Source organism: Sorex fumeus, unplaced genomic scaffold (assembly GCF_029834395.1).
Source record: "Sorex fumeus unplaced genomic scaffold, SorFum_2.1 ptg000033l, whole genome shotgun sequence".
In the NCBI taxonomy this organism is placed as follows: domain Eukaryota; kingdom Metazoa; phylum Chordata; class Mammalia; order Eulipotyphla; family Soricidae; genus Sorex; species Sorex fumeus.
In genome coordinates, this window is record NW_026606090.1 from 30728225 (window position 1) to 30755763 (window position 27539).

Genomic DNA, 27539 nt, shown 5'->3' on the forward strand with positions numbered 1-27539 from the left:
CGATCCCCCATACCCCCCACTTGGAAACAGAATGAAGATGAATTCCAATAGGCGACACGATTTTCCAAGCCCACCAAAGAAAAATGTAAGCACATTAGATTTGCTATAGCAAGTACACAATAAAAATGGAAATTGGTTTTGGGAGAGTTAATGCGAGTAGAAAAATGAATTGGAGTATGCTCACTCAAGTTCTGTTATCAACATTTTTATTGAGTTTAGTATATGACAGAATAAAAATACACAACCAACTATCTGCCTTTTCTGATCATGGATGGTCCTTTGTGTAATTAAAATTTGCAGCCAACATTTTAGACAACAAAAGAATAACTAAGACGGTATATTATTAAGAGAGAATAAAGATACAGGAAAATAATACATTTTATACAAATCACAGAGGACAGTTACAATGAAAATCCTGTTACTTTCCTAATTTTATGAAATAAAGCTGACAGGTCTGACCCTGGACTGCTAGGAGTGCATCAACACCGCAGCCCTCCAGGAGACGGGGCCACTGATGAGCGCTGTCTTCTCAACTGTTTTAGTTCTTAACGGGAGTGGAGCTTCCTTTCATAGTCTTCTTTAGGTGGTGGTAGTTTGGTAAGATTTTCATTAGGAAATCCAACTGCAGTGTCTGGGGCTAAAAAGATGATGATTTAAGAATTAACTTGTGGGGATATGGTGCCGCCAGCAGGTCAATCTGTACCTGCAGGGCGCGTGCATCAGCAGCCTGATGGTGTCTTCAGACTTCCAGATACCCCCAAATTGCTGCTGTGCCTCTGGCCAGACCTCAACAACTTGGGGCCAAGATCACCAAGAAATTAAATGGCCAAAAGTTAGGTATGTGGGAGCCACACCCACATACCACCTCCGGCTCAGCTATATAAGCTCACTTACTGGCTTTATTTCAGAGACCCATAAATCTCGAAAGAGATCAAAAGATGTAGTTAGGGCCGGTGGCACGGAGGTAAGCGGGAACTTGTGACTGAGAACTCCAGGCCCACTTGAATCGGGATTGGACCTCCTCTCCCCAGGTCTCCAGTCTTCCAGAAGCTTGGCAGTCACACCCACAACCACCCCCCCCCCACACACACACTTCTGGCGCCATGTAATCTCATCAATGGCCAAGACCCAGAGACTATAAATTAAAGTTACTGGAAGAGAACAACACAGAATTTCCTGGACATTATATTCTATCCATAACAGGCAATACAAAACAAATCGTCTACCATTGCCTTCTTGGCAGGTTTGAGTGGTAGTGGAACTGGCGTCAAAATATCGAATGTACCCAAAGTAGAGACAGAGTATGGGGAAAATTGCCACACAGGCAGGGGAAGGGTTGGAATGGGGAGGGGGGGTTAAAGGTAAAGGTAAAGGCCCTCCCGTTGATTGTCGATTTGCTCGAGCGGGCCCAGTAACGTCTCCATTGGAGACTTTGTTGTTACTGTGTCTGGCATATCGAATACTCTCGGTAGCTTGCCGGGCTCTCCGAGAGGGGCGGAGGAATCGAACTCGGGTCGGCCATGTTGGCCGCTTGTAAGGCGAACGCCCTACCCGCTGTGCTATCGCTCCATGGGGAGGGGGGGTTGGGGGAGAAATACTGGGAATTTTGGTGGTGGAAAATGTGCACTGGTGAAGAGATGGGTGTTTGATGATTGTATGACCGAAGCTCAAACATGAAAGCTTTGTAACTGTATCTCACAGTGAATCAATAAAAAGGGAGGGGGGGAAATAAAAATAATAAAATTAACATTCTGAATAAAAATATAATGTGGAATTCATGCCCAATTCAATCAGCTTAATCAATGGCTGAATAAATACCAGTAATCCTACATTATAAAAAAAATCTTATGTATGTATGTATGGAGGTGGGGGGTGACTGTAAAAAGGAGGGGCCCTCACCGAGAACAGATGATTGGTTAAAGAAACTTTGGTACATCCACACAATGGAATACTATGCAGCTGTTAGGAAAGATAAAATCATGAAATTTGCATATATGTGGACCGACATGGAGAGTATCATGCTAAGTGAAATGAGTCAGAGAGAGAGGGACAGAAATAGAATGACTGCACTCATTTGTGGCATGGCTGGAGCGATAGCACAGCGGGTAGGGCGTTCGCCTTACAAGCGGCCAACATGGCCGACCCGAGTTCGATTCCTCCGCCCCTCTCGGAGAGCCCGGCAAGCTACCGAGAGTATTCGATATGTCAGACACAGTAACAACAAAGTCTCCAATGGAGACGTTACTGGGCCCGCTCGAGCAAATCGACGATCAACGGGAGGGCCTTTACCTTTTTACCATTTGTGGCATAGAGAGAGAGAGAGAGAAAGTAAAAGGGAATGGACTGCCACAGAGGCAGGGATGGGGGGATGGAATGGGGGGGTGGCGGGAGGGTTACTGGGAACATTGGTGGTGGAGAATGGGCACTGTTGGAGGGATGGGTACTCGATCATTGTGTGACTGAAATGTATTTGAGAAAGTTTGTAAGTCTGTAACTGCATCTCATGGCGATTCATTAAAAATAAATAAATAAATAAATAAATAAATAAATAAAAGGAGGGCCCTCGGACCCTGGTGGAAGGAAACGGGTGCCTGGCTGTGCAGGGAGTGCTGGAATGATGTCTGCAGGAAAGCATCATTACCAGTACTGGAGCTCACAGGACTGCAATGAAGAAAGGAAGGAAAGAACTGAGACTTGTAGGAAACTAAGTCAACAGCTGACAAATGAAGCAATCAGGAGGACGTTATCACGAGGTCGTGGAGTCACAGGTGCTTTGCACTCCGTGTTTCCTTACCCGATGCTCAGGGAAGTAAATATTTTTTTTTAATTTACAATGAAAATATATACTAAGGTAAATAATAAAATGCCAAAGTATTTTACATATGAAAACATCTATCTGGGGGGCGGGGGAGACTCAGGCCGTAGAGTGAGCGCATGTTCCTCACCTGCAGGCCTGGACCCTGTCCCCGAACCTGAGGCCTCGCCACCTCACCCCAGCCCACCCCCGAGACCTCGGGCCCTGTCAGGAGCAGGCCCTTGGTTTTTTAAAAACGGAGAGAAGAAAACATAAACGAAATCACTGCCCATGCATCGCTTGCCACATGACCTCCAGCGGCGACGCGCAGAGATTTTCATTCCTCACACCCTAGCGTTGCCCGTGTTTCTCTCAGTGTGAAACAACAGCTGAGGCACTTGTGAACAAGAGAGACTTTTATGCCCTTGCCCTGGGCACTGTGACTCAATTAAGTCGGAGGAATCCTCTGTAAAATACAGATCTCTGGGCCAGAGTCCGTTTAAGGGCTGGTGTGCGTGCTTTGCTTGCTGGAGGTCTGCGTTTGGTCCCTGGCACTGTGTGGGACCCACACCGCCTCCCAAACCCCAGACCAGATGCGGCCCACATCAGCCCCCCACACCCCGCCCAAGCTTTTCATTTTTTTTTTGTTTTAATTTTTAAGCCACACCCAACCATGCCCAGGCTTACTCTGTGCTCAGGGATCAATCCTGGTGGGGCTCAGGAGACCATGCAGAGTGCCAAGATTTGGACCGGGGTTGGCTGCGTGCGAGGCAAGCGCTCTACCCGCTGAATTCTCTCTCGCCACCAACCAAGGTTTTTCAAGTAAGAACCGCTGCATGACCCTTCTGAGCAACGAAACTTGGAAGGCTGCATGCTATACTGTCATGCATTAAACATTTCAAATACGCTTCTACAACTTAATCTAATCTCTCTTCCCTTCATTTCTTTCTCTTCAATCATGTGTTAAGCAGAACAGTGGAGTCGGGGTGTGTGTGTGTGTGGGTGGGGGGGACTAGATTTTTTTATTTTTATTAGTGAAACACCATGAGGTACAGTTGTAGACTTACAAATTTTTGTGCTTGGGTTTCGGTTATACAATGATCGAGTACCCATCCCTCCACCAGTGCCCATTCTCCACCACCACGGATCCCAGTGTCCCTCCCACCCCCATCCCCCCCATCCCCCCCTGCCTCTGTGGCAGGACATTCCCTTTTGGAGAACTAGATATTTTAATCTACAGAAGTCGTCTTGTAATCACCCTGTAATATTATAAAAATAAAATACTGTAGAAGGAACTAATTTTTAAAAATTCTGATAAAATATAGCTAAGCATCAGAGAAAAAGCTATAAATCTCTTGAAAAGTACTTTCTTTTCGGAGAGGAGGCTAAGTGGCCTAAGAGAATGCATATCAAAGGGCTGGAGAGGCAGAGGAGGGCCAAAGCGTTTGCCTTACACGCAGGTGACCCCAGTTCAATGCCCAGCACTGCATATGCCTCCCCCAGCCCCCACAAGCGCCTACAGGAGTGATCCCTGAGCACTGTCAGGAGTAAGCCTCCAGCACTGCTGAAGTGACTCCCAAACCAAGTAACTTGTCTATACTGAAGGTGCAAAGCAATTAGGCTCAAAACTTTGATCAGAATGTCTCCCACGCAAATGCCCGATGTTACTTTTCTCCAAATCTCAAGTGGAATTCCAAATGTGTACTTATTTTTCTTCTTTTTGGTTTCTGGGCCACACCTGGTGCTCTCGGGTTACTCCTGGCTCAGTGCTCAGAGGGCTACAGGTACTAGGAATTGAATCTGGACCCTCCCCATTCCAAGCACAAGTGCTTCGAGCTACCTTCCTGACTCTCTCTCTCTCTCTCTCTCTCCCCCCCTCCCACCTTAAGTCCAGGCACTGAGATTTACAAAGTTTTCTGTGACTCAGTTTCAGGCTTCCGATGTTCCAATGCCAATTCCTTCACCACTGTCCACTTCCCTCTGCCCAGTTTCCTGCTGGCCTCCAGTCTGTCTCTATGGCAGGCAGCTCCCCCACCACCACCCCACACACACACCTTTCTTTTAGGCACTGCAGCTTATGATTCTGTTACCGATACGGTTTCATGCATAACATTTTACCCCCTTCTCATATCCACCCTCCTCCAGAGTGACCAGGTCATCACTGTTTACCATTGTCATAGTGTTCACCTGTGTGTCCATCTTGCGGGCCCACCTTTCCCGCAGCGGGGCTACTCAAGACCAGTTCTCATGTTCTTTGCTTTTTTTTATTGGGGTCACACCCGGCGATGCTCAGGGGCTACTCCTGGCTCATGCACTCAGGAATTGCTCCTGGCGGTGCTTGGGGGACCATATGGGATGCTGGGAATCGAACCCGGGTCGCCCATGTTGGCTGCGTGCAAGGCAAACGCCTACCCGCTGTGCTATTGCTCCAGCCCCTCTCATGTCCTTTGTTTCTATTGTTTGGGGCACTTGCCATTCCCCTTCCATGCTTCTTTACTACCTCTCTTGCACAACGTCCTGCACATGAGAGAGGTCATCCAGCACTACAGCAGCAAACTGCACGGTTTCCTTCCTTCTCTGGCTGAATTTACAGTCCACTGTGTAGATGTAACACAGTTTCTTTATCCGCGGTCATCTCTTGGGGGGCACCTAGGTTGTTCCCAGATTCTGGCTATTGTGAATAATGCTGCAATGAACATGGGAGTGCAAAGGTCTTTTCTGCACTGTGTTTTTCCAGCCTTCGAGGTAAATTCCAAGAAGTGGAATTTCTGGATCATATGGAAGGTCAATACCTAGCTTCCTGAGGAGGGTCGGTAACATTTCCAAAGAGGTTGGCCCAGCTGACATCCCACCAGCAGTGAATGAGGGTCCTCTTCCCCACATCTATTCCAGCACTGGGTTAGATATTTTTTTTGGGGGGGGGGATTTTTTTTTCCTTCCCTTTTGATGCGTACCAATCTCTCTGGTATGAAGTGATATCTCACTGTTGTTTTGAGTTGCATTTCCCTGGAGTGATCTCCACAGATCACAGAACTTTCTTTCTCTTTCATTTTTTTTTTCTTTTTGGGTCATACCCGGCAATGCACCAGGGGTTACTCCTAGCTCTGTACTCAGGAATTACCCCTGGCGGTGCTCAGGGGACCATATGGGATGCTGGGAATTGAACCCGGGTCGGCCGCGTGCAAGGCAAACGCCCTACCCTCTGTGCTATTGCTCCAGCCCCTCTTTCTCTTTCATTTTTAGCTCACATCAAGCAGTGCTCAGGAATTTCTCCCAGCTGTGCACTCAGATACCACTCCTGGGGTTTGGAGGACCACACAGGACCCCAGGGATTGAACCAAGGTCAGCCACATGCAAGGCAAGTGCCCTACCTGCTGTGCTATATCTCTGATCTTCAAAGACGATTTTTCCATATGCCTTTTGGCCATTTGTATGTCTTGAAGAAGTTTCTGTTCTCTCCATTTTTTGATGGGGCTCAGTATTTTTTTTTCTTATAAAGTTCTACCTGTGCTTTGTATATCTTGGGTATTAACCTTATATACCTTGGACATTAACCTCACTCTGTCCTTGACCTTGGTTTTTAGGAGGGACAATTACATGTAAGCCAGGAAAAGAGCCAAATGAACATGCACATAGACAAGCTGTGTTTATTTTAAAGCTATGTGAGTCAAGTAAGACAAGGAACCAAGCTGGTAATCTAGTTACAAACACTGATATTTCAGGAGTGAATTGGGATTTGTAAGGCTTGGCGACAGTCTCAGTAAAAACTCATAAAGACCTAGAGAAATATTACCTCTAGATTTTTCTTTTATCATAACTAATCTGTCACTCTCATCTCTACACTTTTTTTTTATATGAAAGACTAAATCCACTGCAAATGAATTCCGGTCGTAGAAACGTTTCTCTCTGTTTGACTTTGTCTCTTCTGCCTTTTAAATAGTGGATTTACTACCATGAAAACTATCACGTGGCCTTTGGGGAGGCTTAGCAGCCCTAGGAAGAACTTTCCCATCCATCTGCGGTGCCGGTGTCAAACCAAGGACCTCATCCTGCAAGCCATACACCTTTGACTAGTAAGTCAGATTCCTGGCCCCAAGATTTTCACTATGTATTCATGGCAGCCATACCCAGAGCTGCTCAGAGGACCACGCGGCACCAGGGACCCAACAGCATATGCACTCCCGCTGAGCCCTCCCCACGTCACCCACCGTCCCATCCCACGCTCCGCCCCCAGTTCTTTCTCAGGGGGAGGTCCAGTACCTGCGGCCGCTCAGTCTGCACCCGGCGGAGGCAGTCCGAGCCGTAGATTACTGTGTTCTCAGGGATGACCTCAAAGGTATTCAGGTTACAGCAGGCCCCAATGATGCAGCCGCTTGTCAATATCACATTTCTGCCTACGTACGCTGTGGCACAAATATAACAGAAAGAAGAGCAGTTTAGGGCTTCAGAGGGGTCTCTTTCCACCATCCTGGGTCCTGACCATGAGAGACCCAGGATGGACGGCTATGGCCACAGGCCATTTTTGCTGGCTACGGCAGAGTCTCTAAGCAAGAGGGGGCAAGCACACAGTTCTTCCTCAGAGTGCAGGTGCTTATCCTTGAGATGAAACGGAATTCTCCTTGGGCAAGAGATGTACTCATGTGTACGAAGCAAAACCACTGCCGTGGCTCCGAGCGGGCAGAACTAACAGAACCTGAGCAACCTGGAGCCAGGGAACGGTGGTCTGGTTTGCGCCACACTCCAAGGCAACCTTCCTCCTAAGGCCAGAAGACACAGAATCTGTGCGATGTGGTACCCCTCGAGGATTTCAACTTACGGAAAAGTAATTAAAATGTAGTTGGTGTGCACAACACCCAACAGGAGGGAGAGAACCAAAGAGAATGCCACAGAGGCAGGGTGGGATGGGGGGGATGGGGGGTGGGAGGGATACTGGGATCCGTGGTGATGGGAAATGGGCACTGGTGGAGGGATGGGAACTTAATCACTGTATAACTGAAACCCAAGCACAAAAATTTGTAAGTCTGCAACTGTACCTCATGATGTCTCACTAATTAAAAAAATAATAAAATTAAATAAATAAATAAAGGTAAAAAAATTTTTTTAAAAATGAAAAATTTTTAAAAAATGTAGCTGGTTTGTTTGGGGGTCAAACAAATGTGATGCTCAGGGGTTACTGTGGGTTCTGCACTCAGGAATTACCCCTGGCGGTGCTCAGGGAGCCATCTGGGATGCCAGGGATCGAATCCAAGTTGGTCACATGCGAGGCAAATGTCACACCCAATCTATTACCACTCTGGCCCCCACTACCAGCAATAGTTTTTGGGCAGCAATCTTTCTTCTGAACGTGATGGTTTCATTCAATCCTGATTTAAATGGATACAGCTAAATTTTTATTGATCAATCACACCAGTAGATTAGGTTTGATACGGTATACAGTGAGTCTGACAGTGATTCTAGCCCACTTCCAACACCACCTTCTTCCAAGTACAGTACTGTGTCCGAGTTATACTCAAGTTGTTTCCCAGAATACAAAACCAAGAAAAAAGAAGTGATCATTTTTACAATGAAAATCCAAATACGGGGCCGGAGCCAGTACCACAGGTAGGGTATTTAAGTGCCTTGCACACGACCAACCCAGGTTGGATCCCCAGCACCCGAGAGGGTCCCCTGAGATTGCCAGAAGTGACCCCTGAGCACAGAAGCAGGAGTGAGACCTGGGGCCCACCAGGCATGGCCCTCAAACAGACCAAGGCTTACCTTTGGATTCAATAACATTATTATCTCCCATTTTCATGGCTTGGGAATCTGTGAGCCAGCGTTAAGCAGACATGGAAAGTATGCTTGCCTCCCCCGTGTCCCCCCGGCCCCGCCTCTGCTGATGCACTTAGGCCCGCTTCTGCTGCGTACATGCTTTGCCCGTGGGAGGGCCCTGGTCCACATGGTCCCCAAGGAGCCCCAAAACATCACTGGGTGTGGCCCCAAGATCAAAAAAGGGAAAAAGGGAACAATATTTACTGTCACCAGAAAAAGATCTCACTATTTGGGGGGTGGGGGAAGAAGTCACACCAGGCCGTGACGCTCAGGAGTCACTCCTGGCTCTGCACTCAGAGATCAGTCCTGGTGGTGCTTGGGAGACCATATGGGATGCCAGGGATGGAACCCAGGTCAGCTGCATGCAAGGCAAATGCTCTATCCACTGTAGTACTGCTCCGGCCCCACTATTTTTTCAAGAGTACAAGAGGGAGGTATGGTGCCACCAGCAGGTCAACCTATACCTGTGGGGCGAGTGCATCGGCAGTCTGATGGTGCCTTCAGGCTTCCTGATACCCCAAAATTGCCACTATGCCTTTGGCCAGTCTCCAACTACTTAGAACCAAGTTTACCACAAAATTAAATTGCCAAAGGTTAGGTATGTGGAAGCCAAGCCCACAAACCAGCTATATAAACATACATATACGTATGTATATGTGTGTGTGTGTGTGTGTGTGTGTATACATATATAGCTCAGCTATACAAGCTCATTTCTCAGCCTTGCTTCAGAGACTCATAAATAAATCTTGAGGGGCTGGAGCAATAGCACAGCGGGTAGGGCGTTTGTCTTGCACGCAGCCAACATGGCCAATACAGGTTCGATTCCCAGCACCCCATATGGTCCCCTGAGCACCACCAGGAGCAATTCCTGAGTGCATGAGCCAGGAGTAACCCCTGAGCATCGCCGGGTGTGACCCAAAAAGCAAAAAAAAAAAAATCTGGAAAGAGATCAAAAGCCACAGTTAATCTCAGACCCACACAAGGCTGAACAGACTGGGGTAAACAGGAGGGGCTCGGATCAGTCTAGTGCCCACCCAAGCAGAGCCCCCGGCAGCTGCTTTCTTCCACAATCCAAAACTGCTGCCACACTCCTGGCCTGACTCCACTGTCTCAGGGAGGATCTCACCAAGACATACACTGCTGAAAATTCTGGTGTGCAGGTTTTGTGACTGAAATCCCCAGGCTCTCTCGGGGTCAGGACGGGCTACCTCGCCCCACTTTCCTGTATTTTCAGAAGCCTTGGCAGTCACGTCCACACCTCAAAGCAGCCACCCAATGAAAAAGCGACTGGTCCAGCCTTACCGTCCCAATAAAAATACTGAGTGCCCTGAACGAACACCACGACCTCTTGGTACCTGTATCACAAACCCTAATGCACAAAAGGAAAAGGAGAGAGAGAGCAAGAAGGAAAGTGCCTCCCATAGAAGGGGAACGGGGGGTAAGGAGGGGGTGGGGAATGGTGGTGGGGAAATGGGGTCATTGGTGGTGGGAAATGTGCGCTGGTGGACGGATGGGTGCTGGATCATTGTATGACTGAAACCCGACTATGAACAGTTTTGTAATGGTCTATCTCACGGATATTCAATTAAAAAATTTTAAAAATAAACAGTAATGTGGAGTTCATGCCCACTTCAGTCAGTTTTAATCAGTGGCTGAATGAATAGCAGTAGCACATAGCACTGTCCTTCCATCGTTCATCGATTTGTTCGGGCGGGTCCAGTAACGTCTCCATCGTGAGACTTTGTTGTTACTGTGTCTGGCATATCGAATACGTCACGGATAGCTTGCCAGGCTCTGCCGTGCGGGCGAGATACTCTCGGTAGCTTGCCGGGCTCTCTGAGAGGGGCGGAGGAATCGAACTCAGGTCGGCCAGATGCAAGGCAATATTCCTACCTTTTTTTTTTTTTTAAAGGAAGCAACAGAGCTGGGGAAGGGAGCATGAAATTTTTCATCCTTACTCACCATTTCTTGGTATTAGACACCGTGTGTTCAAATTATAGCTTCGCTTTGGAGTTTGGTTTGGTTTTGGCCACACCCGTGATGCTCAGGGACTCTCCCCCGCTTGCTTCTTGGGGAGCCACAGAAACTGGGGGATTGAACCTCGGGCTGCCACAAGGGAGGCAACGAGCCCAGCCTGCTGAGCTCTCTGGCCCTCTGACTCTCTTCTTCTCTGCTTCTACCGACGGTCACTCGGTCACTGCCACTTGTTATAGCGGGACTAGCAGCAAGAGGAGCATGGGTGTTATCGTGTGTGTGTGTGTGTGTGTGTGTGTGTGTGTGTGTCTAACAACGGCACACGCCCTGTTCCTTGGGGACGTCAAGGGAGTGAGGCTCTGGACCTGGCTCCCCATACTGCAGGGTCCTGAGTAAGGTAGGAGTGACCCCAACCATCACCAGGTATAGTCCCCAAAACCGTAAGAATAAAACAACATCACCCCTTTCCAAAAAATAACCAAAACCCATATACTGACAGGGGATTTTATAAATAAATATCTATCTATCTATCTATATTGCAAATAAGTCTTTTCAAAGAACTAAATATCCTAGGCCCTCAAAAGTAATTATATACACACAAAAATTATTATGCACAACAAGTACATCTGATAAATTATGACAATTTTTATGGAGAAGACTTGGGTTCTAAGACAACTGGAAATTATCATAAAATCACTGTAATGGGGGGCAGGGGTAGGGGGTGATGGGAGGGAACCTGGGGACAGCGGTGCTGGGAAATGTGCACTGGTGGAGGGATGGGTGTTGGAACACCGTATGACTGAAATCTAGTCATGATCAGCTTTGTAAGGTCTACATCACAGTGATTCAATAAAAAAGTAAAAACCAAATCAAATCACTGTAAAGGGCTGGAGTTATGGTACAGCGCGCAGAATGTTTGCCTTGTATGCGGCTGGTCAGGTTCCATCCCTGCATCCCCGACAGTCCCCCAGACCCTGCCAGGAGTAACTGCCGAGCATCACTGGGCGTTGCCCAAAAACGAAAAACCAAAAACAGCAACAACAACAACAACAAAATCACTGGAAAGGATACAACAGCCAACTTCAAACACATTATTGGTGCCAATGATCATAGGTTTGGGATCTGGATCTTCAGTGTCAGGGGTGATATTATCAGGGTAACTGTTAAAAAAAAAAGAACATAAATTACCAAAAGATCAACCATGTAATAATCAATACTCCTATCTTAGAATGAGTTTACTCGTTCAATTTTACCTATATCAGGCTTAAAATGTATAACTATTTCTTTCTTTTTGGTCTTTGGCTCATTCCTGGCGTGCTCATGGCTCACTCCTGGGTCTACACTGCAGAATCACTCCTGGCAGGGCTCAGGGGACCAGATGCAGTGCTCGGGGCCCAACCTGTGTCAGCTGCATACAAGGCAAGCTCCCACCCACTGTACTCTCCGACCCCCAGATAATTATTTCTTTTCTTCTTTTGGCTTTTTCTGGTTACACTAGCAATGCTCAGGGGTTACTCCTGGCTCTGCACTCAGAAATTACTCCTGGTGGTGCTCGGGAGACCATATGGGATGCTGGGGATTGAACCCGGGTTGGCCGCGTGCAAGGCAAATGCCCTACCTACTGTACTATCGCTCCAGTCCCAAATTTTTTCTTATTTCGAGTGAATTACTTTGATGCTAAGACTTGATTCTAAGTTAAAAAAAAAAAAAGAAGAAAGAAAAATAGCTACTATTATGGGGAGGGAAAGGGAAAAAATGAGCTATTGAAATGTAAATGTAAAGTAGTTGAGAAGGACTTTTCTTTTTTAAACTTATCCTTCAAGTCCAGGAGACTTCTAAAGGAAAAGGTTGAAAGGCAGCAAGTGAGGACTTCTGGCCTGTTCAAGCGGAACCACACTGGGGCTGGAGCAATAGCACAGTGGGTAGGGCATTTGCCTTGCACGCAGCCAACCCGGGTTCGATTCCCAGCATCCCATAGGGTCCGCTGAACACCGCCAGGAGTGATTCCTGAGTGCATAAGCCAGGAGTAACCCCTGTGCATCGCCAGGTGTGACCCAAAAAGAAAAAAAAAAGTGGAACCACACTTAAGTCCACTCTGAAAAATCTCCCCACTCCTACCAATCATTAAAGGCTGGGAAACAGGTGGGTAGGTATAGAATTATTTTAATTATTTTATGCATGAAACCTTACGACTAACAATACTACAAACCGCAGATCCTAAAATAAAATTAAGCTTAAAAAATTGTGAAACATAAAATAGTTTTCGCATAAAATAAGTGATTTTATGGTGTTAGGTCGTTCGATAAAATATCTGGAACATAAAATGTTTCTGGTTTGAGAGAAGATGCTGGGAATTGAGGCCCTGAGCCTGAAACTGCTGGTAACAGACTCACAAGAAAGGGGCCAACACATGATGTTAAAGGGAAATGGGAACAAGCTGCTAAATATAGGAATAAACTCCCAAACCCGAAGTCAGCTTAAGATATATCAATCTCTTTATCAGTTAAATATGTCCCCAGGAACTTTCTTGTTCCATGTACTGCTGCTATAAATTAAACACTAGCTGAAATATCCTGCCAAAATTTTATCTAGAAAGCTGTACGAATGCTTCTACACGTTTCAGAGGTATCACAGTCTAGTTCACCACGCACATGCTCCAATAGTGTATTACTCCCTTTTAATCTTTAAAGATTAGCAGTTGACTCTATGACTCCCAAATTTAATCATACGACAATACCTGTGCTGCATTCATGTGTCTGGACATAAAGTAATAACATTTTCATCAGAACCAAGATATCCAACTACACGGCCTCTTGGGGACGGGGCTGTGCAAAAGCACTGGGGCACTGGTGGAAATACCAGCGTGAGGACAAGACCACAGGGATGATTACCAAACCACACCAAAGACTCCGAGTGGCACCACCGCTGGCTTACTCATTGGTCCTCGCCTTTCACTAATCACTTGTGCTGCACCAGATCCTTCACGGTGGCCTGGCTCTGAGTGCACTTTCCAGACGTCGGTTGCTGGAATGACCGGCGGCGTTCTCCGGCATGCGGACACAGTCCCTCTCGGAACGGTACTCACCCGTTTATGATAAGTGCCTGCTCTTCGATCAGGTTACCTTCTCCGATCACGATGGGCCCCGCTTCTGCAATGATCCGTGCTTTGGGATGGATCACAGTCCGGGGTCCTGGGAAAAGGATGATGAGAAGAAATGATGGGGGAGGAGGGAAGGGAGTCTGGGGCCAAGGCCGCCGGAAGGAACATTTTTTTAAGTCTGTGCCTGGCACCACTGTGGGCCCTTTACAAATGCTCTCTCCTTGGCTGTGATCACTGGGTCAGAGCCGAATCTCCGGCCAAGGAGGGCGAAGACAGCAGAGGTGCTGGTCTGAGGCCGCCCGGCTCCCCTACTCTGAACCCACGGTTATCTCCGTGGGGAAATGGGGGAGACGTCACCGGTTCTGCAGGGCCGTTACAGGGATCAGGTGAGATAGGTTTGCAGACAAAGCTTCTGGCCCCTAGCCGGCACAGGGGCCCACTCCCTCTTGCTCACCACGAGAGCCTTCACAAGGCCCTTCACGGCAGCGTAGTCAGCCTCTTGTACTGTGATGAAGAAGAGAGATGGGGCTGAGGGGAGTGGATACTGGTGAAGGGGCTGGTGTTGCAGCCCTGTACACCAAGAACCCAATCATGAATGACTTTGGAATTCTGGGGTGATTAAGTTTAAAAAAAAAAAAACTTTTTAAAAAAGAAGAGAGAAGTTGGAATGAGAGCTGGAAAAGATGGAAACCAGCCTTAACTCTCTAACTGTCACTATCCCTGGGGCCTCAGGATGCAACCACTGCATCACGTGGTTTGCTGTGGGAGCCCCGGGTTCGAGCCCCAGCACCACCAGGGGGACCCCTTAGTATAGAGGCAGCATTTTGGTCACACTTTAAAAAGGTTGGGGGAAAATTCCAGGGTGGCCGTGAAGGAGCCACATGTGCGAATGGGGTCCAGACTCGGGCACCGGGAGACGTGCAGTGGACGCCAGTCTCCACTGGCAGGGTGCAGGCAGGGTCCACTCAGCACTGCACTGCCCACCCGGAAGCAGTCCCTCCAGAATGGGACCACGGACCCTCTCCCGCTCTGACGAGCCGCTCACGAGAACACGTGTCCTTCTCAGCCTCCCCTTCAAAGCCCTCCAGCCCAGCAGCCAGGCTGTCTGCCTGGTAAACAAGGGGTAAATCGGGAGGGCGGGAGGACACGGGACTCCAGAAAACGACTAGTCTGTGAGGTTCACTGCAACTGCATGCACAGGGAGCGATTCCAGTCAGGATCAGCTTCTGGAAGGCAGATGAAAGGATTGGACTTCGTGGGAAAACCAAAAAACCGAATACCTACTGCTTCTGCCCTCTCAGCTTGAAAACTGGGACTGGTCAACACACCTGACTAACTTGAGAACCAGCACTTGAGAGCGAATGTTTCGCACCTGTCAGAAGGACTCTTGCATTCACAAGAGATGGCTTGTTTCCTGGGGCAGGGAGACGCGCGACCCTCCCTGGGGAGAATGCAGGGGTCAGTGCCGCCACACGCACGGGCCCACGCAGGCCAAGGGTGTCACCCCCTGAGCAGTGGGTGGGAAATTGCGAATATTGTTGAAGGACAGGTCAGATGGGGGGTGGGACTGGTGTTGGAACAGTTATTGCCTCAAACAACTCTTATGACGAACAACTTGATAAATCAGTTATTAAAAAAAAATTTTTTAAAGAGGGAAGGTGTGAGAGAAACTCCTCTCCCCACCACCACCATCACCACCACTACCACCATCACATACACACACACACACACACACACACACCCCAAAACCAAAATAAAACAACAAGAAATGAATGTTGGTGTAGTAAAGGGAATCCTGATGTACTCGGGCTGGGATCGCCACAATGGACATTCCTCAACAAACCAAAAACAGAACTACCGTGTCACCCAGCCAGCCCACTTTTAGATTCTGACTTCGGAAAATGAAGACACTAGCTCAAAAAGATATATATTACCACCACCCTCCCCCCAAGTTCACTGTCAAATCATTGACAACAGCCAAGATCAAGAAGGAGCTTAAAAGTGTCCAGCGATGGATGAACAGGTGAGGAAACGCACACAGGGCAGCAGGCCTGCTCGGGAGACACAGCCCGGACACAGAGCACCAGGAACCGTGGGCCTGAGATTAGAGCAGCAGGAGAGGCACCTGCCTCGCACGCGGCTGCTTTGGTCTGACCCCGGGGGGCAGAGCATCTGGTCCCCCAGCACTGCCAAAGCCAGGACTAGTCCCCAGTACCTCCAAAACAACAACAGCAACCAAGTCACCTGTGACGACACGGATGGATCCTGAGGACGTTCAACGAAGTGACGCAAGAAAGAGGAAACTCACGCCCTACTATCGCGCGTCTGGACAAGTTCAGAGAACACATGTGAGAGCAGGGGTGGAGAGGTGACCGCAGCGGGTGATCAATGCGAGCAAGGGAAAGAGCTCCCAGGGCCGGCGCAGAGGCCGGAGTCTGAGGCCTGACTCCATCCCCAGCACCACCCGGGCCCAAGCACCGAGGATATGACACCCCCCCCACACACACACACACACACCTGTCTCCCAGTTAAAGGCCCTAAAAGGCCCTCCCGTTGATCGTCGATTTGCTCGAGCGGGCCCAGTAACGTCTCCATTGGAGACTTTGTTGTTACTGTGTCTGGCATATCGAATACTCTCGGTAGCTTGCCGGGCTCTCCGAGAGGGGCGGAGGAATCGAACTCGGGTCGGCCGTGTTGGCCGCGTGTAAGGCAAACGCCCTACCCGTTAAAAGCCAACTTGAAGCAAGAAATACAGATCACAAGCACGCGGCGCCAGCACTTCTGTCACTAGTTACTGCCACCCACTGTGGAAGGCCTTTTTCCTACACGGGTGCACCTGGGCAGAGGCTCTTTTGGTTTTGCTTCCCAGGGACTGTGGCGCGGGGAGGGTGATGAGTTCGGTCCTGTGTTTTACTTCTTTGGTTTTATGAATCCAACCCAGGCCTCATACATGCAGAGCAGACACTTGATCACTGAGCCACAATCGTGGCCCTGAACACTCCTTTTTAATGGCTGAATATTGTTTCACCTCATATTTATATACTACGGCTTATTGCTTTAATAAAGGACACCTGAAATGAACACTTTGGTGGTGGGGGGGGTGGGGGCAGGTGAGTGACACCCGGCAGTGTCTAGGGGATACTCCTGGCTCCTTGCTCAGAGGACTCTAGGGTGGCAGGGATCAAATCAAACCTGGGCATCCCACACGCAAAGCATCCGCCGAGTCCATGGAGTTTGCTCTCTCCCACTTTGGGAAAGGTGTGAAGCAAAATAGTGAAACCAGCCGCGGATTCCTTGGGACGGAGAAACTTCTTACAGATCTTCTGGCTGCGTGAGCCAATGGAGATCTGCTGCTGCACAACGTCAAGAGACTCTACGACGCCTCCTCCAGATGGAATCCCGGTGACCAAGAGCTTCCACAGGCAAGGCCCAGGTATGTGGGTTCCAGGACTACATTTCCGGGCTGCATGGCGGCAGAGGACCTGGGCTGTCCCTCCCCGGGTCCCTGCCCGCCCAGAAGACTGGCTGTTATGCCCACAATTAGCCTCCGGGCACCATCTTAGTGCACCAACAGCCCTGGCCCAGAGACACAGCAGCAAGTCCCAGATGACACCACAGCACCGGAGATCTCTCCCGGCCCCATACCGAGCCAGTATCACCGGAGCACCCCAGATGGAGCAGGTGCAGTCTCCCCACCTACTCCAGATGGAATCCCAGTGACCAAGAGCTTTCAAAGCAACGCCCAGGTATGAGGGTTCAGGACTAAATCTCCAGGCCGCATGGTGGCAGAGGACCTGGACAGTCCCTCCCCGGGTCACCACCTGCCCAGAAGACTGGCTGTCACGCCCACAATTCTCCCCTGGATGCCGTCTTAGCGCACCAACAGCCCTGGCCCAGAGGCTCCCAACTGAATCCCAAAAAGGATTAGTACCACACAGAGATGTCTCTGGAACCCAACCATGTACAATCTAGAAATTTACATTTATAATCGGCCTGTGTGAGCTCTCGTGATATTCGAAATGAGCTATGGAAAATATATTATCTAGTGTCTGCCCCTGGCAGGTAGGTTTGAATGGTGTTGGGAAAAATTTGAGCAAAATTAATGCCCCAAACGAGAGAGAGAGTATTGGGGGAATTGTCTGCCATAGAGGCAGGGTGAGGACTGCGAAGTGTATGTATGTGAGGAGGGTTGATACTTGGGACGTTGGTGGTGCGCACCGGTGGAGGGATGGGTGTGTCATCATTGTATGGCTGAATCTCAAACAGGAAAGCTTTGTAACTCTATCTCACGGTGATACAATAAAATAAAAAAGTAATGTGGAGTTCATGCCCAATTCAATCAGCTTAATCAATGGCTGAACAAATAGCAGTACTCCTCCATTATTAAAAAAAAAAAGATACTCTATGAGGGCTGGAGTGATAGCACAGCAGGTAGGGCCTTTGCCTTGCACGCGACCGACCCGGGTTCAATCCCCGACATCCCACATGGTCCCCCAAGCACCGCCAGGAGTAATTCCTGAGCGCAGAGCCAGCAGTAAAACCCCTGAGCATCACTGGGTATGAGCCCAAAAAGAAAAAAAAAAGATACTCTACGATAGGGCCAGAGCGACAGTACGGTGGGGAAGGCGCTGGCGGCAAGCCAGGTTCCTGTTCCATTCCCAGCATCCCATGTGATCCCCGAGCACTGTCAGGAGTAATTCCTGAGGGCAGAGCCAAGAGTAACCTCTGAGCATCACGAGGTGTGCGCCTCCCCAAAGCAAAACAGAGCTATTCTATGATAAAGAGAGCCATTTTTCTGTTTTCGATTCTTTGTAACTGAGGTCCCAGCTAACACCTGCAGTCTGTCTAGATGCAGGGCCGGGCGGATGGTTGGGAGGGCTCCGTGTTACTCTGCATATGGGCTCCTGGGCTCCGATCCCCAGGACCGTCCAAGCCTCTGAACACCATCAGGGGCAGGAGAGCACTGAGTAGCCCCCTTCACAGAAAGAGGAGTTCTGTAACAACCTCCCAGGCAGGCATGGAGTACATGAAATCCCGCGGGCAAGGGCTAGCGCGAAGGCCCGCCCACCCTTCTTACATCTGAGGCTTGGAGCCAGGATGCAGCTCATCGGACAGCCCGTGGCTTGCGCGTGTGAAGTCCTGGGTGTGATGCGTGAACAGAGGAAAACAAACAAACAGAAACCGATTTCCTCCACAGCCTGGTTCCAGAGCCGCCGGACAGCCGGCTGGGCCTCAGGCTGTGGCTCGGACCCAGAGCAGACTCAAGCTACCTGGGGACACACTGATGAAGAAAAGCAGCCTCCGGAAAGGCTCCTCTTGGAAGCGCCTCTCAGGGGTGACTCTGAGCACAACTTGGTATTTTCACTTTCAAAACTGATCAAATACCTGTCTATGACCAAACACCCCAGGGCCGGGGTACAGTGCAGAGCCTTAAGTCCAGGCTGGATCACAGGCCAGACCCAAAGCGGCAAGTGCTCCCTGAGTGGGGCAACAAGAAGACCTGCTGGGGGCTCCCCAGCACTTCTGAACATGAATCACACACACACACACACACACACACACACACACACACACACCAGAAACAAGCAATAGACACATTTTTAAAAACCCAAGGACAACCCAAGATAAAAAAAAAAAATTAGAAAAAATATCACACTACCTCCAGCCCCATACCTTCTCACTCTGTCAGTCTGTCCGGACGCCCAATGCCAGGGTCTCCTGAGCACCACCATGAATGAGCCCAGGTACAGAGTGAGGAGTGGCCCCCAGGGCCCACTGAACGACCAGACCCGAGTTCTTCTAATCCTCTGCTTTCTTATTTCGGCCCTGACTTTACTGTTATTAATAAAGTAACTGTGACGGGAAAACTCTGGGTTATTCACTTGAGGATCAGACCAGAGGGAACTTGGTGCCGTCTGCAGCTCGGGGGAGATTCCCCAGCCAAGGGTCCACTGAACACCTCCAGGAGTGGCCCCGAGGACTGAGACAGGATTGCAGGGTGGCCCAGAAACAGGCAACAAACAGGCATGGTCCTGGGAGGCTGGAGAAGGTGTTCGGGGCCCTGCCGCCACCTGGTGGCAGCACGTCCAAACTACAGTTTCTGGTGTTCGTAGATGAAACAACAAAGGCCCAACTAGCAACAAAGTCAGTTGCCAAGTGACACCAGTGACACAAGTCGCACTGAGGAGCAGCCGGGGAGGGGGGGGGCAGGGCCTGGAAGACCCTGTACTCAGGCCACAGACTGCGATCAGAAGCTGCCAGGCCGCTGCACTGTGTCTCGTGTGGCCGCGGGCAGTGGGTTCTGGACCCAGGCTGGCCTGGCCAGGCAGGCCACTGAGTATTCGAATCAGACCTGACAGCGCTCACACCCCGCTACTCTGCTGGCACCAAGAAACCTCACCTAAACGGGTCTGAATTCAAACCAAGTTTTAGGGTCTAAGGTTAAAATGCTTTCAAAATAAAAATCTGTCACCATGGAAAGGCCCCCCGCCCCCCCCCCTTAGAAACCCCTTGTGACCCTTCCCGGAGCTTTTTCTGGCAGGGCAGTTTGTATATTTTCTTACTAAATGTGCTGAAACTGTCTTTGGCTTATCTCCTTGTTTGGATAAATGTGTCGGGTTAGGGCTGCTTTACTGGCTGATGAATCATTTTTCTAAATGCTTGGCTGGGCTGGATGCCACAAAGCCAGAAAGACATTCCTTTCATCGAATTTCCCTTCCCCTCATTTGGTAAAAGACATTTTTCCCTGTCTTATCTTTGCCACGGAAAGCAGTCTTTGTGTACCCGGTCACATGTTCATGGGTAAAAAGGTTCAAAAATGTGTCTATAGTTCAAACAGCCACCAGCTTTTTGGAAAATTAAAATAATTCCTTGGACCTTTAAGCAGAAGTACCCAGTCAGAACTGCTTAGCACTTGGTGGGTTTCTCAATGACACTGTTCCGCCTTTTTTTTTTTTTTTTTGCTTTTTTGGGTCACACCCGGTGATGCTCAGGGGTTACCCCTGGCTCATGAACTCAGAAACTACTCCTGGCGGTGCTCAGGGGACCATATGGGATGCTGGGAATCAAACCTGGGTCGGCCACGTGCAAGGCAAACACCCTACCCGCTGTGCTATGGCTCCAGCCCCTGTTCTGCCTTCTTAAAAAAGATCTCCACAATGAAAAGGAAGCTTTGGCCTCTATTAGAAACCCAAACGGAGAGAAGGACAGAATAAGTGGGACAAAATGTTATCATCACAAAATTTCCCCACTGATCCCAACTGTGCCGTGCAGGGTCCCAGCTAAGCCCTGTCCTCCCACCCAGAGACTGCCTGCAGTCTGAATGGAACTCCAGGAACTCCTTTCTAACCCATCCCTGACCTCTTCAAGACGTGCCAACAAGTCAGTGTGTTAACAAGGAGTTAACGCAGCGCTGAAGAGAAACAGGGTCCACGTCTAGGTAGGAAACCACCAAATTAAAAAAGATTCCAACTTGGCCTTTTCAAAATGAACTTCCAGAATACTGACACAGGGGCCAGAGAGGCAGTTCAGGAGTTAAGGCACAAGCCTTGAACTGGTACATTCTCAGGGGGAGAGTGGGGTGCACCCCAGACAGTGTGGTGCTCAGGTGCTACTCCCGGCAACCTGGGAGTGCTCATGTGGTACCTGGGATCAAACCGGGACTGCAATGTGCTGAGCAAACACCTTTGCCCCTGTACTCTCCTCAGCTGTCCCAATCTTGATTTCGTAAAAATGTGGGGCCCATCTAGTAGGAGGTTTAAACTTATTTTAAAATTTACTTTTGTGTGTGTGTGTGTGTGTGTTGGAGATATTGATAATATCAGGGAATATGACATATTTTCTCTTGGAAAGTGGACTTTAGTCACTGAAAACCTGACTCTGACACCAAACAGCTGCCGCGAAGGATGGGCTCGGACTAATGAGACCACAGGGCTGGGGAACGTGACTCAGTGGAGCACTCGCCCTGCGCGTGTGAAGCCCTGGGTTCAGTCTGGGCACTGCATGGCCCCCTAAACACTGCCAGGAATGACTCCAGGAGAAGGCCCTGAGTAGCATTAGTGTGGCCCAAAAATCAAAGAAGAAAAAAAATCAAGCTACAAGGGCACTGTACCCAGTGAAGATGCAGTCAAGGTATCGGACACCCAAAGAAGGCCTGTGTGCGACCCTGAGGGGCCCTGTGGTGACTAACTCAGTGGGGAGGGACTGTCAGCCTCCGCAGCTCCCCCTTCATCGCCAAGGTCACACCCAGGGCACTGCCATCCATCACAGCCCAGGGCTGAGGGTTTGGACGGTCCACTTTTCGGCTTCTTACAGAAGACACGAACATACGTATGTTCCCGCCACCACTCCATGCAGCTGGACCTAATCCCGACACACGATTTCAGAGATGGGAAAACGCAAGTTAGGTAGGTAAGCCATGGCCAAGGTAACGGGTCAGGTGAAGGCGACCCTAACAAACTGAGCCTGCGGACGAGACTGGGCACGTTTGGGGTGGCATGGCCGCAGACTGGCGACGCCACAGAACATAAGTGCCATGCAGACCGGTCCTCAAGTGCAGTGTCGCCAGAGCTAGCACTGAGCCTGACCCAGAGCAGTGACTCGGTAACAACAGATGCCTCTCGAATAAAGCTAATGAGACAATATGTCAAAGGCAGTAAGACATTAATGATAAAGACCACAGACCCCATCACCCCCGCTTCCTCCCTCCCTCCCTCCCTCCTCTCCTCTCCCTCTCTATCTCTGTCTCTCTCCTCTCTCTGACCCTTCCAACAGAGTTCAGGAGCTACCCTCATGGTCATGAGATCAGGGGTTGGAGTTGGGGGCCCCACGGCCAGGAGACATGCAAAGCATAGTCCTATGAGCTATCTTATGGGTCCCCTGCTGCAACCTTCTAGAAATACTACATACCTATGGAAAAAAAAATTTGTTGGATCAGTAAAATATACACCAGCCATAGTACCTAATTGCAGAGCACTGAAATAGTTAAACCACACCGATCGCTGGGAAACAGGCCTATTCAACTGTCTCCTTACCAATTGTTACATCTCCCCGGATTTCACTCTCCACACACACAACTGCTCCAGGAGCAATCTTCACACTGTGGAAACAAAAGGAAGAATTCACTACAGACAAGGTTCAAAGACAGGGCCAGAGAGGGCTGGAGGGACAGTACGGGGGTCAAAGCAGCGCTCGCACGCAGCTACCCCTGGCTCGGGCTCTGGTGCCACTTATGGCCAAATCCCCACGCCAGCCCAAACGGAGCCAGGAGGTAAGCCCTGAGCTACTCTGGGTATGTCCCCATGCCCCCCACCAATAAAAGAAATTAAAACTCGGGCTAGGGTGAGAGTTCCAAGGGTGAGACATGCTTTTTATTTTCTCTTTTTTTTCCTTTTTTTTGGGGGGGGGGGGGGGGTGACACCCGCCGATGCTCAGGTGCTTGGGGGACCATATGGGATGCTGGGGATTGAACGCGGGTTGGCCACATACAAGGCAAACGCCCTACCCACTGTACTACTGCTGAGGCCCTAAGAGAGCATGCTTTCTATTCAGACTCCAGGCTCCAACCCCAGCACCTCAGGGTCCCAGGGCACTACCCGCAGCAACTCCCGAGCACTGAGCTGGGAGTGCACCCTGAGGCCCACCACGTGTACCCCAGCCCCAGAAAAATGAATTTAAAAAATAATTTTTGAAGACTTTAAAGACGTTTTTTTTTTTAAGTTGACAAATGGGAATTTATTTGGTAGAAAAACAACAGAGAATGCCATGGACAGCGCTAGTATGTCTAAAGTACTAAAAATGACAAACAATAACAACACTGAGCCACTGAAAGATACCAAAGCATTTTCCGAACCCAAGAAATCAAATTATACTCAGTATGGTGTTAATGTCTCTATATATCCCAAAGTACTAATATATGGACATCTGAGAGATCAGATTATCCAATATCCAAATCTTCTAGCAATACATTAACTTATTCATATTCATCTGGCACACCACCAAATATTTTAAAATTTAAATTTCTTGGTTGTGATATATTGATGAATTTATTAAATATACTTAAACCTCTCTATTATACAAAGCTAAATGTACAACTAAAAGTAAAAGTAAAGGCCCTCCCGTTGATCATCGATTTGCTCGAGCGGGCCCAGTAACGTCTCCACTGGAGACTTTGTTGTTACTGTGTCTGGCATATCGAATACGTCACGGGGAGCTTGCCAGGCTCTGCCGTGCGGGCGAGATACTCTCGGTAGCTTGCCGGGCTCTCCGAGAGGGGCGGAGGAATCGAACTCGGGTTGGCCATGTTGGCTGCGTGCAAGGCAAACGCCCTACCGCTGTGCTATCGCTCCAGCGCCTAAATGTACAACTAAATTAGTAAAAAGTGTTCACTGTGGTCTTACAAGAACATTAATATTTGGACAAAAATGCTCAGAATGCATTCTACACTAATATCACCCTTTTACTTAAATCTTAAAAAAAAAAAAATGAAAGTAGTGTCCAGAAGCTATACTGATCCTGCAATGAGAAAAGGCTAAGAAAACAATGAGATAGAAAAACGCAAAGTAAACTCTAAGAGGGCAAGACGTAATGCATTGTATGGGACATACTTTCTATCAGTTTAAAACTACATATACTACCTATTGAAATGCTTGTGAGGGAAGGGGCCCTGGGTGGTTTTCTTTTTTACAGCAGCACTGTTTTTCTGTAACAAAATGATGAAAGAAAAACAAACCCTAAGTATTCATCAGTAGGGGACTGACTAATAACTTATGGCACACTGTGAATTTATACACACTCACAAAAAAACTAGTGATGATCGTCAAAACAAACACTGTCCTCCCGTTGTTCATTGATTTGCTCGAGCGGGCCCAGTAACGTCTCCATTTTGAGACTTGTTGTTACTGTGTTTGGCATACTGAATAAGTCACGGGGAACTTGCCAGGCTCTGCCGTGCGGGTGAGATACTCTCGGTAGCTTGCCGGGCTCTCCGAGAGGGGCAGAGGAATCGAACCCGGCTAGGCCGGGCTGGCTGCACGCAAGGCAAACGCCCGACTGCTGTGCTATCATTGAATGATCGTTAAGAGATATTAAGTCAAAAGGAAGCACAACCAGAAAAGACGACAGTATATAATTTGCCACTATTTTTGTAAAAATGATGAAAAAAAGTGTATTAAAAATGATCAGATGGCTGAAGAGACAGTGCAGTGGGAAGGCACTTGCCTTGCATGAAGCTGGTGCTGACTGATCTTGTCACTACATACAGTCCCCTGAGTACTGCCAGGGGGGACTCTGTGCACAGTACCAGGAGGAAGCCCTGAGCCCTGCCAGGTAAATCTAAATTAGCCAGCAGGATAATAATAATATAGAAATCAATGTCAAAAATTTAAAATACTCTTTTTTAAAAAATTAATTAATTTGCTTTTTGGGTCACACCCGGCGATGCGCAGGGGTTACTCCTGGGTCCTGCACTCAGGAATTACTCCTGGCAGTGCTTGGGGGACCATAGGGGATGCTGGGAATCGAACCCAGGTCAGCCTCGTGCAAAGCAAACGCCCTACCCTCTGTACTATCACTCCAGCCCCAATTTAAAATATTCTTATTTATTTGTAAGCTATAGGAAAAGTTGATTAGTATCTTCAAAAACTTGATGCTGTTTTAATTTAGGGAACCAGAGAGATGGTACAGAGGGCAGGGCACCCGCTTGCCTTGCATGCAGTTGACCTGGGTTTGATTGCCTGCACCCCAAGGTCCTCTGAGCACTGCTAGAAGTGATCCTTGAGAACAAAATCAGGAGTAAGTCTTAAGCAACCTGGTGTGGTCCAAAAACCAAGTAAAACTTTGCTGATATATATATATATTATATATGCATATATATAATATATATATCAGGAACGATAGCACAGCAGGTAGGGCATTTGCCTTGCATGTGGCTGAACTGGGGTTTGATTCCTTAATCCCTCTTGGAGGGCCCCGGCAGCAAGCTACCGAGAGTATTCCCCCCCACAAGGGCAGAGCCTGGCAAGCTCCCCATGGGGTATTCGATATGCAAAAACAGTAACAAGTCCCACAAAGGAGACGTTACTGGTGCCCCCTGGAGCAAATCTATGAACAACAGGAGGACAGTGCTACAGTGCTATATGTGTATGTGTGTGTATGAATTTTATTCATGGGGGTTTAGGAACCAGGGAGCGAGTTCAAAATGCTGGGGCACCTGTTTTGCGTGCAGGTGGCCTGGGTTTGAGCCTCGCGATCACACACCACTACCTAAGTGAGATGCCCCAGGGAAGGTCCATGCCCAAATCATCTCTCACGTGACAACCACCATCATCAGGGACTCATGCAATGCACCCCTGGACCCACCCTAGGGGGGGCCCAACCCTCTCCATGCGGAGCCCCCTGCACCTCGGGGAGGACGGGCTCGCGCGGGGCACGCAGTGAAGGCAGGCGAGCAGCTGTGAGGCCCCGCGCCTAGGACAGGCTGGCGCCAACCGGGCACCAGCGCCACCGTGCCCGACTGTACCCCAACCCCCGTACACCCCGCCCCGCTCCTCCAGCGTGGGGAACGACAGCCCCGGAGCCAGCGCACCGGCACGGAGGGAGGGCACTTGCCTTACACGCAGCTGCCCCGGGTTCGAGCCCCGACATCCAAAGGGGACCCCCACCCCAAGCCCTGCGGGGGGTGCCTGAGCGCAGAGCCAGAAGTAACCTCCGAGCACGGCCGGGCGTGTGGCCCCGAAACCAAAACGGTGCCAGTTCCTTGGGGGTCAAAAAAAGAAAAGCCGCTGGGGCCTGGAGCGATAGCACAGCGGGGAGGGCGTCTGCCTTGCACGCGGCCGACCCGGGTTCGATTCCCAGCATCCCATCTGGTCCCCTGAGCACTGCCAGGAGTAGTTCCTGAGTGCAGAGCCAGGAGTGACCCCTGTGCATCGCGGGGTGTGACCCAAAATGCAAATAAATAAATATGTGAGAATTAAAAATACTGGGGCCTAGAGCGATAGCACAGCGGGGAGGGCGTTTGCCTTGCACGCGGCCGACCCGGGTTCGATTCCCAGCATCCCATGGGGTCCCCTGAGCACCGCCAGGAGTAGTTCCTGAGTGCAGAGCCAGGAGTGACCCCTGTGCATCACGGGGTGTGACCCAAAAAGCAAAAAAATAAAATAAATATGTGAAAATTAAAAATACTGGGGCCTGGAGCCTTGCATGCGTACGACCCGGGTTCGATTCCCAGCATCCCATAGGGTCCCAGGAGCACCGCCAGGAGTAGTTCCTGAGTGCAGAGCCAGGAGTGACCCCTGCGCATCGCCGGGCGTGACCCCAAAAGCTAAAGAAAGAAAAGCCAAGCCTCGACTTCTGTCCACCCCAGGGACCAGCCCCGCCTCCGCGCGACCGAAGCAGCAGCGGGAGCGGGCGCAGGAGGAGGCGCCGCGCGCGACCCGGCCGGGCTGCCCACCGCGGGGTGCGGGAGGGGGTGGGCGGCGACGGGGGGACCCTCGCGGCCCGCGGGGTGGGGGAGCAGGCCCCCCCGCGCGGGACCGTCGGGGATGTGGGGCCAGGCCCGCGGGGAGCTGGCAGCGGGGGTCCCCGCAGGCGCACTCACCTCTTCTGCGCCTTCTCCGCCATGGCTGGAAGGTCTAGCGAGGTCGGGGTCGACGCGGTCGCCTGGGCGGAGCGAGGGGTCGGCAATCGACTAGGGAGGCCTGGCGGCGCGGGGCGGGGCGGGCGGGGCGGGGCGGGGCGAGGAGCGAGGCGCGGCGGGCGCGCAGGGAGGGGCGGGGCGCCGGGGCGGGGCGGGGCGAGCGGGGCGGGGGGAGGAGCGAGGCGCGGCGGGCGCGCAGGGAGGGGCGGGGCGCCGGGGCGGGGCGG

At 50.0% G+C, this 27539-nt stretch overlaps 1 protein-coding gene across 1 annotated transcript; it reads right to left on the minus strand.

The window, feature by feature from the left end:
* Positions 1 to 195: 195 nt before the first annotated feature.
* Positions 196 to 27334, minus strand: DCTN6 (dynactin subunit 6). Its single transcript, XM_056116859.1, has 7 exons — positions 27274 to 27334; positions 22712 to 22776; positions 13665 to 13770; positions 11651 to 11739; positions 8552 to 8599; positions 7055 to 7197; positions 196 to 637 (listed from the first exon to the last, which is right to left on the minus strand). Exons 1-7 carry the CDS (start codon positions 27294 to 27296, stop codon positions 539 to 541), a joined length of 573 nt encoding a protein of 190 aa, XP_055972834.1. The 5' UTR covers positions 27297 to 27334; the 3' UTR covers positions 196 to 538.
* Between the last annotated feature and the right edge of the window lie 205 nt (positions 27335 to 27539).

Excerpts from the sequence above, each read along its gene's own strand:
- DCTN6 (XM_056116859.1), bottom strand. The coding sequence starts at position 27,296 with ATGGCGGAGAAGGCGCAGAAGAG. Across the intron at positions 22,777-27,273 it reads GCGGAGAAGGCGCAGAAGAG|TGTGAAGATTGCTCCTGGAG; the intron begins GTGAGTGCGCCT and ends TTGTTTCCACAG. Across the intron at positions 11,740-13,664 it reads CAGGCACTTATCATAAACGG|TTACCCTGATAATATCACCC; the intron begins GTGAGTACCGTT and ends TTTTTTTAACAG.